The sequence below is a fragment of the Equus quagga genome, chromosome 7 (assembly GCF_021613505.1).
Source record: "Equus quagga isolate Etosha38 chromosome 7, UCLA_HA_Equagga_1.0, whole genome shotgun sequence".
NCBI classification, from domain to species: domain Eukaryota; kingdom Metazoa; phylum Chordata; class Mammalia; order Perissodactyla; family Equidae; genus Equus; species Equus quagga.
Genome location: NC_060273.1, coordinates 82950778 through 82963709, shown reverse-complemented (window position 1 = coordinate 82963709; position 12932 = coordinate 82950778). Strand labels below are relative to the sequence as shown.

Here is a 12932-nt window from a genome sequence, read left to right as displayed (position 1 = left end):
CTGAAAACTTTTCTCCTTTCGTTTGTCTTTGTGCATATGCTGAAAACAAAGTCATTTGTGAACATTCTAGGAAGGAAGGATGTATATTATATATTCTTTGAAGAGATTTTTAAGTCCATAATGTGGGCTTTAGTATGAATTGTCTGTCTGACCTTTGTTTCTACATCTGTAAAATGAGAAGTTGAGACTAAATGAGCAGTCCTTAGACTTGGTAGATGATCAAGTATCTGAAAGTTATGATGCTTTTTATGTAAGGTCTTAAAAGATTGATACATTAAATATGCTTATGTGAACTTGCAGTGATACTACTACCAAACTCATGTTGTCAGACTAAGCGTGGTTAATGATTCCTAATTTTTCATTAATGTATTTCAGTCATTCAGTGTTAATTGGATGAGTACCATGTGGTACACATTGTAGCTGCTGGGGAAATGGCAATGAACCAAAAGTCCCTGCTTTCATGAAATTTACCTTTTTTTTTTTTTTTACTTTTTGTTTTTTAGCTTTTTTTTTTTTATTGAGATTATGATAGATTACAACCTTGTGAGATTTCAGTTGTACATTAATGTTAGTCATGTTGTGGGTACACCACTTCACCCTTTGTGCCCTCCCCCCACCCCCCCTTTTCTCTGGTAACCACCGATCAGTTCTCCTTGTCTATATGTTAACTTCCACCTGTAAGTGGAGTCATATAGAGTTCGTCTTTCTCTGTCTGGCTTATTTCGCTTAACATAATACTGTCAAGGTCCATCCATGTTGATGCGAATGGAACAATTTTGTCCTCTTTTATGGCTGAGTAGTCATCACTAATCATCAGGGAAATGCAAATCAAAACTACACTAAGATATCACCTTACACCCGTTAGATTGGCAAAAATAGCCAAAACCAGGAGTGACAAATGTTGGAGAGGTTGTGGAGAAAAAGGAACCCTCATACATTGTTGGTGGGAATGCAAACTAGTGCAGCCGCTATGGAAAACAGTATGGAGATTTCTCAAAAAGTTAAAAATAGAAATACCCTGTGACCCAGCCGTCCCACTGCTGGGTATCTATCCTAAGAACCTGAAATCAGCAATCCCAAGAGTCCCATGCACCCCTGTGTTCATCGCAGCATTATTTATAATAGCCAAGACATGGAACCAACCTAAATGCCCAGAAACTGATGATTGGATAAAGAAGATATGCTATATATACACAATGCAAATTTACTTTTTAATGAAGAGAAATGGACAAATAGTATGTCAGATGGTATGTAGTGTGAAGGAAAAATAGGGTAAGGTACTAGAAAGTGATGAAAGGAGAAGAGCAGAAAGGGATGTTACTTCATAAAGGATATTCAAGAAAGGCCTCGCTGATAAGGTGACTTGTGAACTAGGACCTGAATAAAGTGAGGCACTGAGCCATGGGGATATTTGGGAGGAAAGTGTTATAGGCAAAAAGCAGGTGTAAAAGCCCTGAGTCAGGAGCTTGATGGCCAGTGTCCCTGGAGCAGAATGAAGGAAGGGGAAGTGGTAGGAGAGAGTAGGAGGTAGGAGGTCAGAGGGCGGAAAGAGATGTGGTGCTGGTGATGTGGTGGAGATATAAGACCTTGTACTCCTGGGGCTGGCCCGGTGGTGCAGTGGTTAAGTGCGCACATTCTGCTTTGGCAGCCCGGGGTTTGCTGGTTTGAATCCCGGGTGCGGACGTGACACTGCTTGGCAAGCCATGCTGTGGTAGGTGTCCCACATATAAAGTAGAGGAAGATAGGCATGGATGTTAGCTCAGGGCCAGTCTTCCTCAGCAAAAAGAGGAGGATTGGCAGCAATTTTGCTTAGGGCTAATCTTCCTCACACAAAAAAAAAACCTTATACTCCTGGGCTAGGAATTTGGATCTTATTCTGATGTGTTGAGATGCTATTAGAAGATTTCAAGCAGAGAAATTCATACATACAGATTTGTATGCCGTCATCACAATCCAGTTTTAGAACAGAAAGATGCCTTGTGCCTGTTTGTTTCCTGTTTCCATCCCAGCCCGAGGCAGCCGCTAATCTGCCTTCTGTCTTTATAGATTTGCCTTTTTTGGACATTTCTTATAAATGGAATCATGCAGTATACATCTAGCTTATTTCACTTAGCATAATGTGTTTCAGGTTCATCCATGTCATTGCGTGTGTCAGTGGTTCATTCCTTTTATTGCTGAGTAGTTAGTGTTCCATTGTATGGATATGTGTCATATTTTGGTTATCATTAACCACTTGATGAATGTTTGGATTATTTCCACTTGTTGGCTATTATGAATAAGGCTGCTATGAACCTTTGCATACAAGTCTTTGTGTGAACATATGTCCTCACTTCTCTTGGGTAGATACCAAGGAGTAGAATTGCTGGATTGTATGGTAATGTATGTTTAACTTTTTAAGAAACTGTCAGACTTTTCGGTAGTGGCTATTCCATTTTATAGGCCAATATAATACTGATCTGAAAATCAAACAAGTTAAGTTATAGTTTCATGTATAGTGATGCAAAAACCCTAAAAAATATATTAGGAAACCAAATATAGCAATGCTTAAAATAGGTAATAAATCATATTGAAGTTAGTATCCTTTGGATGCAACACTGGAAAAATTAGAAAAATCAGGTAATATAATCCACCCTATAATCAGAATAGACAGAAAAAATGAACCATTGTCTCAAATAATGTAAGAAAGGCATTTGGTAAAATTTCACTCATGGTTTAAGAATTCAGTACACTAAGACTAGTGGGGAACCTTTGTTATCGAATAAAGAGTATTTGTTTAAAAAGGCCTAGAGCAAACATTATACTCAAGGTGAAATTTTGAAACTATTAACATAAAGAAACAAGGTAAAATAGTTAACACTCATTCGGCATTTTTCTGCAAGTCTAGCACAGTAAGCAAGAAAAGGGTATATAATGTTTGCAAAGGAAGAAACAAGTGTTATTTACAGATAATGTGACTGTCTTTGTGGAAGACTCAAAATAATCTACAGATAAATGATTAGAATTGATAAGAACATAGTAGGACCTACAACTAGGATATACAACTGTGTACTGGGGGGCTTTGGGGAGAAGAAGGAAAAAAAGATTGGCAACATATGTTAGCTTAGGTGCCAGTCTCTAAAAAAACAAAAGAAAATAATAAAGTTTCTGAGCACAGAGTCAGTAAACAAAAATCATTTACATTTTTTTCCCCATAAGTTAGAAAATGTACTTTAAAAAGATATAATTTACAAAAGCATGAAAAAATAACCCTGACACAATATGTGTAAGATATATCTGGGGAAAATTATGAAATTTTACTGGAAAACTTTAAAGAGGACTTAAGTTGATTCTGAAATTAGTGTCAAGATTAGATGGTGAAGAGTAACTCTCCTGAAGAGGAGGAACCAGGATAGGGTGTGAGGGAAACTGCTGCTTGAAAATCTAGTTCATTTTCATTTTATGATTTAGTTTTCTTGGGTCTGCTAAGTTAGTTACCACTTAATCAAAATGTTGTTGCTACCATCTCCTGTCTGACTTTGTCTTTGTTGGTTTGTGCAGTCTTTTAAAACAATCCCTGTACTGTTGCATTTTACAGGTTTTTTCTGGGTAGGAGATGTAAATGCCTGTGGTAAATAATCTTTAACTGAAAGTGCTGGCAAGTATTTTAAAGCCTTCATTCTGGCTGCACTGTGGAGAATAGATTTCAATTTGGGCAGGAGTAAAGGCAGGGGAGACCTGTTGGCAGACAGTTGAAATAATCCAGATGAGAGATGGTTGAGGCTTGGATAGGGAACCCAGGATTTCCAAGTGCCTTGGATAGGACTGCCCCTTTCACAGATTTCACATCATCTTTTTAAATTTATTTTTATTTTTAAAAAATTTTTTATTTTTCTCCCCAAAACCCCCCGGTACATAGTTGTATATTTTTAGTTGTGGCTCCTTCTAGTTGTGGCATGTGGGACGTTTCAGCATGGCTTGATGAGCCGTGCCACCTCCACATCCAGGATTTGACCAGCGAAACCCTGGACCACCGAAATGGAGGGCACGAACATAACCACTCGGCCATCGGGCCGGCCCCTCACATTGTCTTTGATTGGAGTGAAAGTCTGGTCCTAGAATTGTATATTCCCGGCAAGGCCATCACCCTTCCCAATTTCCAACCACTCACCACTATCTACCTTGAATCACACATAGGTGTTTTTTTCTTGTTTATACGAGTCACCATGCTAGGACTCCCTGATTCCTCCAGGGCTCTGTAGACACTGAGGCAGTTGTCTCCTAAATCCCACCCCTTCAACAGTGTGTCCACCCACATTGTTCTGTTTCTTTCTGTACCTCTTATCATTTGACACATAATATATTTATCTCACCAACCTCATTAGAATATAAACTCCATGAAGACATGTTTTAGTCTCTTTTTATTGCATATTTCAAGCACCTAGAACAATGCCTGGCACATAATGGTTGCTCAGTAAAAATGTGTTGAACAAATGAAGGAAAACAGTGATACCCATGGAGAATGGTTGCATCCTAGATAAGAGTTTGAGGATTGAGACTACTGAATATTTGATGGATTGAAGGTGAGAGAGTAATCATGGATGGCTCCTAGATTTTTGGCCTAAACCTATGAATGACTAGAGTTACCATTTCTTCAGAGGGGAACACTATGAGAGGAGCAAATTATGGGGTAAAATCAATTGTAATATTCTAAGGTAACACATTTAAAAGTCACTGAATAGATATTCTCAAAAGTTCCTTCTACTTGGTCTTAACATTGTATGATTTTTGGAGACTACACTCACCATATTTATTTGTAATGTTTTCTTAGGTCATGCGCATTGTGGATAATGTCCGTCCTGACCGACAGACAGTTATGTTTTCAGCTACTTTCCCCAGAGCAATGGAGGCTTTGGCTCGCAGAATCCTGAGTAAACCCATTGAAGTGCAGGTGGGAGGCAGGAGTGTGGTTTGCTCGGATGTGGAGCAACAAGTGGTGGGTACAATCTTTAGAAAACTCCCAATTCCCTGGATGTTAGGCAGTGTGTGATCCTTTTGGAATCATTGTTTGTGGTGTAGGTTAAATAGTATACAACTACAGCCTTTAATATTGTAGCAGATACAATTGAATATGCTATTCCGTGGAACTGGCCGTTTAAAATGCTCTTTTTAGTTTTTCCCACCAGAATTGGTGGGCTGGTAGATAGAAATGTCACCTAACTGTCTTATTGTTTGGTAAATAGTATGTGAGGTTAGGAGGCAGAGAGAACGGATGATCATTTGCCCACATTTGCAAGCCTATATAGCAAGATGTTGTCATTTATCCAGTAGCCACAAATAAAGGGAGTATTTTTCTTCAAGGGATATGTTGGCATTTTTACCCCATTAACTTGATGCAATTTGGTGTTTTCAGATTGTGATTGAAGAAGAAAAGAAATTCTTGAAGTTACTTGAGCTTCTAGGCCATTACCAAGAATCGGGATCGGTCATTATATTTGTGGATAAGCAGGAGCATGCTGATGGTCTTCTGAAAGATTTAATGAGAGCATCTTATCCTTGCATGTCTCTTCATGGAGGTAATGTTTAATGAAATATCTGTTAAGTACTTAACTTGGCCAAGCGTTGTTACGTGTTCTGAATGATAATATTTGCTTTATCCTCTTAGAACTAAATTTTGTATCATCTATCTCAGTTTTTATTCACAACAGCTCTGTGGAGGTAAGTATTATTCTATCTTAGAGGTAAAGAAAATAAGACAACAATACATTGGTTTGACCAAATTCCCGAGCCATTAACCAGCTAAGGAAGACTTAAACTAAAAGTTTTGTGATTCATGTTATATTCTTTTCATTGTCCCATGCTACCTGGAGGTTTTCATGATTCACATTAGAACTTTAATTGAAATTTTAAAGTAACATTTTAATTTCTGTCTAACGTCGCCATTGTTACGTATATGTGGGACTTAGAACACTAAAGATGTGGAACAAGAGACAGCTTGAATTACCCTTTAACAAAGTATTCTGGTAACCTATGGCTTTGTAACGAACCACCCCAAAATTTAATGGCAACCGTCATTTATTTTGTTTATGCATTTGCAGTTTGAGTAGAGTTCAGCACATCATCTAGTCTCTGTTTCATGCTATGTCTACTGGGATGGCTCACTTGGGGCTGAGGATGCACTGCCAATTTGTGGTACTTACATGGCTTGCAAGTAGATACTGGCTCTAAACTGAGAGCTCAGTCAGGCTGTTGGCTAGGGGTCCTGGCTCTTCTTCTTGTGGGCTTCTCTCTGAGGCTGCTTGGCTAGAAGATAAGAACCAAAAGCTGCCAGGCCAGTTAAGGATGATACTGGAAATTGGCAGAACTTTCGTTTCCACCATGTTCTTTTTTTTTTTTTTAAAGATTTTTAATCTTTTTTCTTTTTCTACCCAAAGCCCCCCCAGTACGTAGTTGTGTATTTTTAGTTGTGGGTCTTTCCAGTTGTGGCATGTGGGATGCCACCTCAGCAAGGCTTGACAAGTGGTGCCATGTCTGCACCCAGGATTCCAACCGGCGAAACCCTGGGCCACCAAGGCGGAGCGCACGAACTTAACCAGGCCATGGTGCTGGCCCCTCCACCATATTCTGTAGGTGAAAATAATCATGAGATTGGCCCAGATTCAAGGGGATGGAGGCATAGACTCTCCCTCTTGATGGGAGAGTGTCATTCCATATGCAGAAGATCATGTGGGATAGGATAAACTTTTGCTGTCATTTTTGGAAAATATAATCTACCACACGAGGCTTCCTGTGGGATGCAATTAAAAGGGCTTTGAGGATATGTATTTGGTTAAGTTTTCATGTTTGAAAATGACTCATTATGTTTTCCTTTCTTTTTATTGTGATAAAATATACATTGCATAAAATTTACCATTTTAATCATTTTTAAGTGTATAAATTAGTGGCTTAGTAAGAATATTCACAATGCTGTGTAACCATCGCTATTATCTTTCCAGAAATTTTTCATCATCTCAAACAGAAACTCTGTACCTATTAATCAGTAACTTCATTCCCTCTTCCCCCCAGACCCTGGTAACCTGTATTCTGTTTTCTCTATCTGTGAATTTGCCTGTTCTTTGATAGTTCACATAAGTAGAATCATACAGTGTTTGTCTTTTTGTGCCTGGTTTATTTCACTTAGCATGTCTTCAGGGTTTATCAATGTTGTATCAGAATTTCCTTCCTTTTTAAGGGTAAATAATATTCCATTGTATGTATATGTTGCATTTCCTTTATTCATTCATCTGTTTATGGACACTTGGGTTGTTTCTTCCTTTTGACTATTGTGAGTAATGCTGCTTTGAACATTGAGGTACAAGTATCTGCTTGAGTTCCTGTTTCATTTCTTTTGGGTATATACCTAGGAATGGAATTGCTGGGTCATATGATAAGTGTATTTTAACTTTTTTCAGGAACCACCAAACTATTTTTTATAGCAGCTGCACCATTTTGCATTCTAACCAGCAATGTCCTAGGGTTCCAGTTTATCCACAGCCTGGCCAGCATTTGTTTTTTTCTCTTTTTTTTGATGATAGCTATTCTAGTGGGTGTGAAGTGGTATGTCATTATGGTTTTGATTTGCATTTCCCTAATGGCTAATGAAGTTGAGAATCTTTTTACGTGCTTATTGGGCATTTGTATATCTTCTTTGGAGAAATGTCTGTTCAAGGCCTTTGCTGATTTTTTTTTTTTCTTTTTAATTTTTGAGTTTTTCCTTTTTCTCCCCAAAGCCCCCTGGTACATAGTTGTATATTCTTCCTTGTCGGTCCTTCTAGTTGTGGCATGTGGGACGCCGCCTCAGCGTGGTTTGATGAGCAGTGCCATGTCTGCGCCCAGGATTCGAACCAACGAAACACGGGACCGCCTGCAGTGGAGCGCGCGAACTTAACCACTCGGCCATGGGGCCAGCCCCAGCCTTTGCTCATTTTTTAATCAGCCTGTTTTGTTTTTTCATTGCTGAGTTGTAGGATTTCTTTATATATTCTAGATGGTACTCTTATCAGATCTGTGTATATTTTTCTTGTTCTGTGGGTTGTCTTTTCACTCTCTGGGTAGTGTTCTTTGCTGCACAAAAGTTTTTGATTTTGAAGTCCAGTTTATTTATTTTCTTGCGTGTTCTATTGGTGTTTATATCCAAGAAATCATTGCCATATCCAAGGTTATGAAAATTTTTCCCTATTTTCTTCTAACAGTTTAAAAGTTTTAGCTCTTAAGTTTAGGTCTTTGATTTATTTTGAGTTAATTTTTGTATATGGTGTAAGATATGAGTCCAACTCCCTTTTTTTTGCACATGGATATTGGTTGCCCAACACCATTTGTTGAAAAGACTGTCCTTTCCCACTGAATGATTTTTGGCACCCTTGTCAAGATCAGTTGACCGTTTATGTGAGAGTTCATTTCTGGGCTCTCTACTTGATTCCATTGGTCTATGTTTCTCTTATGCCAAAGTCATTTCATTTTAATTTTGATCTTTTTGTATTTACTGTTTTTTTTAAATAGACTTTATTTTAATTTAATTTAATTTTTTTCCTTTTGAGGAAGATTAGCCCTGAGCCAACATCTGCTGCCAATCCTCCTCTTTTTGCTGAGGAAGACTGGCCCTGAGCTAACATCCATGCCCATCTTCCTCTACTTCATATGTGGAACGCCTGCCATAGCATGGCTTGATAAGTGGTGCGTAGGTCTGCACCTGGGATCTAAACTGGTCAACCCCAGGCTGCTGAAGCAGAGTGCGTGAACTTAACCACTGTGCCACTGAGCCAGTCTCAAAGTAGAATTTATTTTTTAGAGTAGTTTTAGGTTCACAGCGAAATTGAGCAGAAGTTACGGAGTTCCTGTATACTCCCTGCTCCCACCAACGCATAGCCTCCCCCCACTATCAACATCCCACACCACAGTGGTACATTTGTTACAATCAGGGAACCTACTATGGCACAAAATGTCTCCCTAAGTCCGTAGTTTACATTAGGGTTCACTGTTGGTGTTATACGTTCTTTGGGTTTGGACAAATGTATAATGACATGTGTCCACCACTATAGTATCATACAGAATATTTTCACTGCCCTAAGAATCCACTGTGCTTTTCCTATTCATCCCTCCCTTCCGCCAACCACTGGCAACCACTGGTCTTTTTACTATCTCCGTATTTTTGACCTTTCCAGAATTTCCACATTTACTTTAATCATTAGGATAAATAGTCAATACTGACTTACACAGAGTGTTTTTTTTTTGCCATATTAGTGTCACCATCCTGAAAATGTTTTGGTTGCTGTTAGCTGCAAAGCTTCTAGTCCAGAACTTTAGTTATTCCCCCCATTTGAAACACTGGGCTCAGCTTTCTCTCCCTTGGTGATTTCTTCTCTGCCCTATATTTGTCTTTCTGTACTTTTGAAATATTTTCATTAAAACAGGTCTGTCCATGTGGATCTTGTGTCTCAAAGTAAATGCTTCTATTCAGTGCACATATAAAAATGTATGCATTAGCTTAGACATTTTTATCAGGTCACTTTGTTGTAGAACAGACAGTTTTGAATCTCTGAAGGAAAACCAGAGAGAAGTTTTGTTTTGATCATAAGTCTTGTCTTTAAGCTCTCTTAATGTGTAAGTAAATAAAGGCCTATTTGCTATATATGTATTAAATGAGAAATTATTTAGGGCTTTTTAAGAATTAAAAGGTGTTGGGGCCGGCCCGGTGGCGCAGTGGTTAAGTTCGCATGTTCCGCTTTGGTGGCCCTGGGGTTTGCCGGTTTGCATCCTGGGTGCGGACATGGCACTGCTTGGCACGCCATGCTGTGGAAGGCGTCCCACATATAAACTAGAGGAAGATGGGCACGGATGTTAGCTCAGGGCCAGTCTTCCTCAAAATAAAAGGTGTAACCATGAAATTCCTAATGTGCACGTGTAAGTAATATGCTTTTATACATAATAAACAGTGTAATGGCATTAGTAGTGAAAAGTGTGGGTGTCACCATGTCTGAAATACATACAATTTTGTACCCTTTTAGAAGACAGAAATACAAACTACAAAACATTGGGTCCATTCTTCCTGCTAGGGTTATTACAACCACAAGATGCTACTAACTCTGAATTGTGACCAAATGAGAGAAAGTACTGAACATGGTCATTTGTAAGGATGGAGATGGTAGTATTTCTGCTCTTTTAAGATCGATCTCTGTAAAGGGCAGTCAGGCTAGTTTGTACAACTTATCACTAAATGAGTTCATAGCTGTTTATTCCTGCTTACTCTTCTGAATAGGGAGAAAGAAGCTCAGAGACTCTCAGTGTTGCCACTTCTACAGAGCTGCCTGTTGTTCCTCGGGTCTGGTCAGGGAGGGGGGAAGGCAGGAGGTAGGAGAGTGGCTTGTGTTCTACCCCCTCCTGGTCTTCTTAACTTGATATAATTTTCTCAGTATAGCAATCAGAACATTACATGATCGCTTGACTTTTTTGTTAGAGATTTGTTGGAGCACAGAAGGCCAGGTAATTATCGTTTATGAAAAAAATGTTTGAAGAGCATGTTGTTCTTAAAACTCTGTTTTCATCTTATCACATACCTGCATTTCCTTAAAGTGGGTTAAAAAATGAAAAAAAATTCTGAAATATTTTTCATTAAACCGTGGCTGCAGTTTCTATTTTGTCAGTCATCTGTTTCTTCGTGTTTGCACTCACAGCAAATAATTTAAAAATTTCTTTAACACACACTTGCGTTTAATATGGTAAATAATGTTGAAATTAGGAAAGCAGTACAACAGTTTCTGCTTCTGGGTAATTATGGTATATGAGAGCAAAGACCTGTTTTTTAATAGGGCAAAATGCTTTATTGAGGCCTGTTTTTTTGTTTTTAAAGATTTTATTTTTTTCATTTCTCTCCCCAAAGCCCCCCAGTACATAGTTGTATATTCTACGTTGTGGGTCCTTCTAGTTGTGGCGTGTGGGATACTGCCTCAACATGGCTTGACGAGCAGTACCATATCTGCACCCAGGATTTGAACCAACGAAACACTGGGCCACCTGCAGCGGAGCACGCCAACTCAACCACTCGGCCACGGGGCCAGTCCCATATTGAGGCCTTTTATATGTACTATTAATTGGTTACTTTTTTCTTGTTTTTCTGCAAGTAATAGAAAATATGAACTCGGCTGCCTTAAATCATGAGAAATTTTTATTATCTTACAAAACATGAAATCCCATGGCAAAGTGACTCCAGGATTCCTTCATTCAGTGATGCAGCATCGCCACCATATTGTAGTTTCTGTACCCCCACCCTGAGTGTTTTGGTTCTTAAGCTAGCTTTCTTCACAGCAGCAGAAAGGCTTCTGCAGTTTGAGTGTCACTTCCAAAAAGGCCAACTTCTGGAGGAAGAAGGAGTGTTTTCCATATGTCTGCGTGTCCTTTTCCCCCCCTATTTTTATTACCAAAATTTTCAAACACAGAAAATCTGAGAAAATTGTATAGTGAACACTGTTGAATAGCGAATACTAGATTCTACAATTATCTTTTTGTTATATTTCTCTATCTCATCTTTATTCATCTGTCTGTTCTTCTACTCATCAGTTTTTCTTAATTTTTTGATACATTTCAAAATAGCATCAGTACATTTCAGTTCATTATGTGTATTATTAACACTAGTTCAAAAATTCTTTTTCTTTTTAAAGATTGGCACCTGAGCTAACAACTGTTGCCAGTTTTCTTTTTTTTTTTCACTCTTCTCCCCAAAGCTCCCTAGTACATAGTTGTATATTCTAGTTGTGAATGCCTCTGGTTGTGCTGTGTCACACTGCCTTAGCATGGCCTGATGAGCGGTGCCATGTCACTACCCAGGATCCAAACTGGCGAAACCCTGGGCTGCCGAAGTGCAGCACACAAACTTAACCATTTGTGGCCAGCCCCCCCCAAATTTTTTTCATAAAAAAATTGTAGGTAGGGGCTGGCTGGGTGGCACAGCGGTTAAGTGTGCACGTTCCGCTTTGGCGGCCTGGGGTTCAGATCCCGGCTGCGGACATGGCACCGCTTGGCAAGCCATGCTGTGGCAGGCATCCCACATATAAAAAAGCAGAGGAAGATGGGCACGGATGTTAGCTCAGGGCCAGTCTTCCCCAGCAAACAGGGGGATTGGCGACAGATGTTAGCTCAAGGCTAATCTTCCTCAAAAAAAAAAAATTGCAGGTACAGTATAGTGAAATGTACAGGTCCTTTTTTTAAAATTTATTTATTTATTTATTTTATTTTTATTTTTTCCTTTTTCTCCCCAAAGCCCCCTGGTACATAGTTGTATATTCTTCGTTGTGGGTCCTTCTAGTTGTGGCATGTGGGATGCCACCTCAGTGTGGTTTGATGAGCAGTGCCGTGTCCGTGCCCAGGATTCAAACTGACGAAACACTGGGCCGCCTGCAGCGGAGCACGCCAACTTGACCACTCGGCCACGGGGCCAGCCCCTGTACAGGTCTTAAGTACATCATTTGATGAGTTTCGACAAATGCATGTAAGCTGTGAAACCCAAACTTGTATTAAGATATAACCTCAAAAATTTCCCTCAGTTAATCCCTGCCCCTACTCAGAGGCAACCGGTTTTTAAATTTTTTCCCAACATATATTAGTTTTACCTGTTTTAGATTTTCAGATTAATCATACAATATGAACTGTTTTGTGTCCGGTATCTTTCACTCAGCTATGTTTTTGAGATTCATCCATGCTGTTGCTTATATCAGTAGTTCTGATATTTTACCTTTTTGTTGCTAATACTCTATTGTATAAATATACCATAGTTTGCTTAGTCATTTCTGTTGGACACCTGGGCACTTTCCAGTTTTTTGGCTGTTTTAACCATCCCACAGGATACACTATAGTTGGGATACAGAATAGCTTCATCACCCTAAAAACTCCCTTGTCCTATCCCTATAAAAGTAACTATACAGTTA

At 39.1% G+C, this 12932-nt stretch overlaps 1 protein-coding gene across 2 annotated transcripts in view; it reads left to right on the top strand.

Annotated features, from left to right (window-relative positions):
- The window catches only part of DDX46 (DEAD-box helicase 46), a 59261-nt gene that overhangs the window by 26396 nt on the left and 19933 nt on the right, over nt 1-12932 (top strand). For both annotated transcript variants that reach the window (XM_046666661.1, XM_046666659.1), the window contains exons 14-15: nt 4808-4972; nt 5390-5552. In XM_046666661.1, the coding sequence (XP_046522617.1) occupies nt 4808-4972; nt 5390-5552 (328 nt within the window). The remainder of the gene's footprint in view (nt 1-4807; nt 4973-5389; nt 5553-12932) is intronic.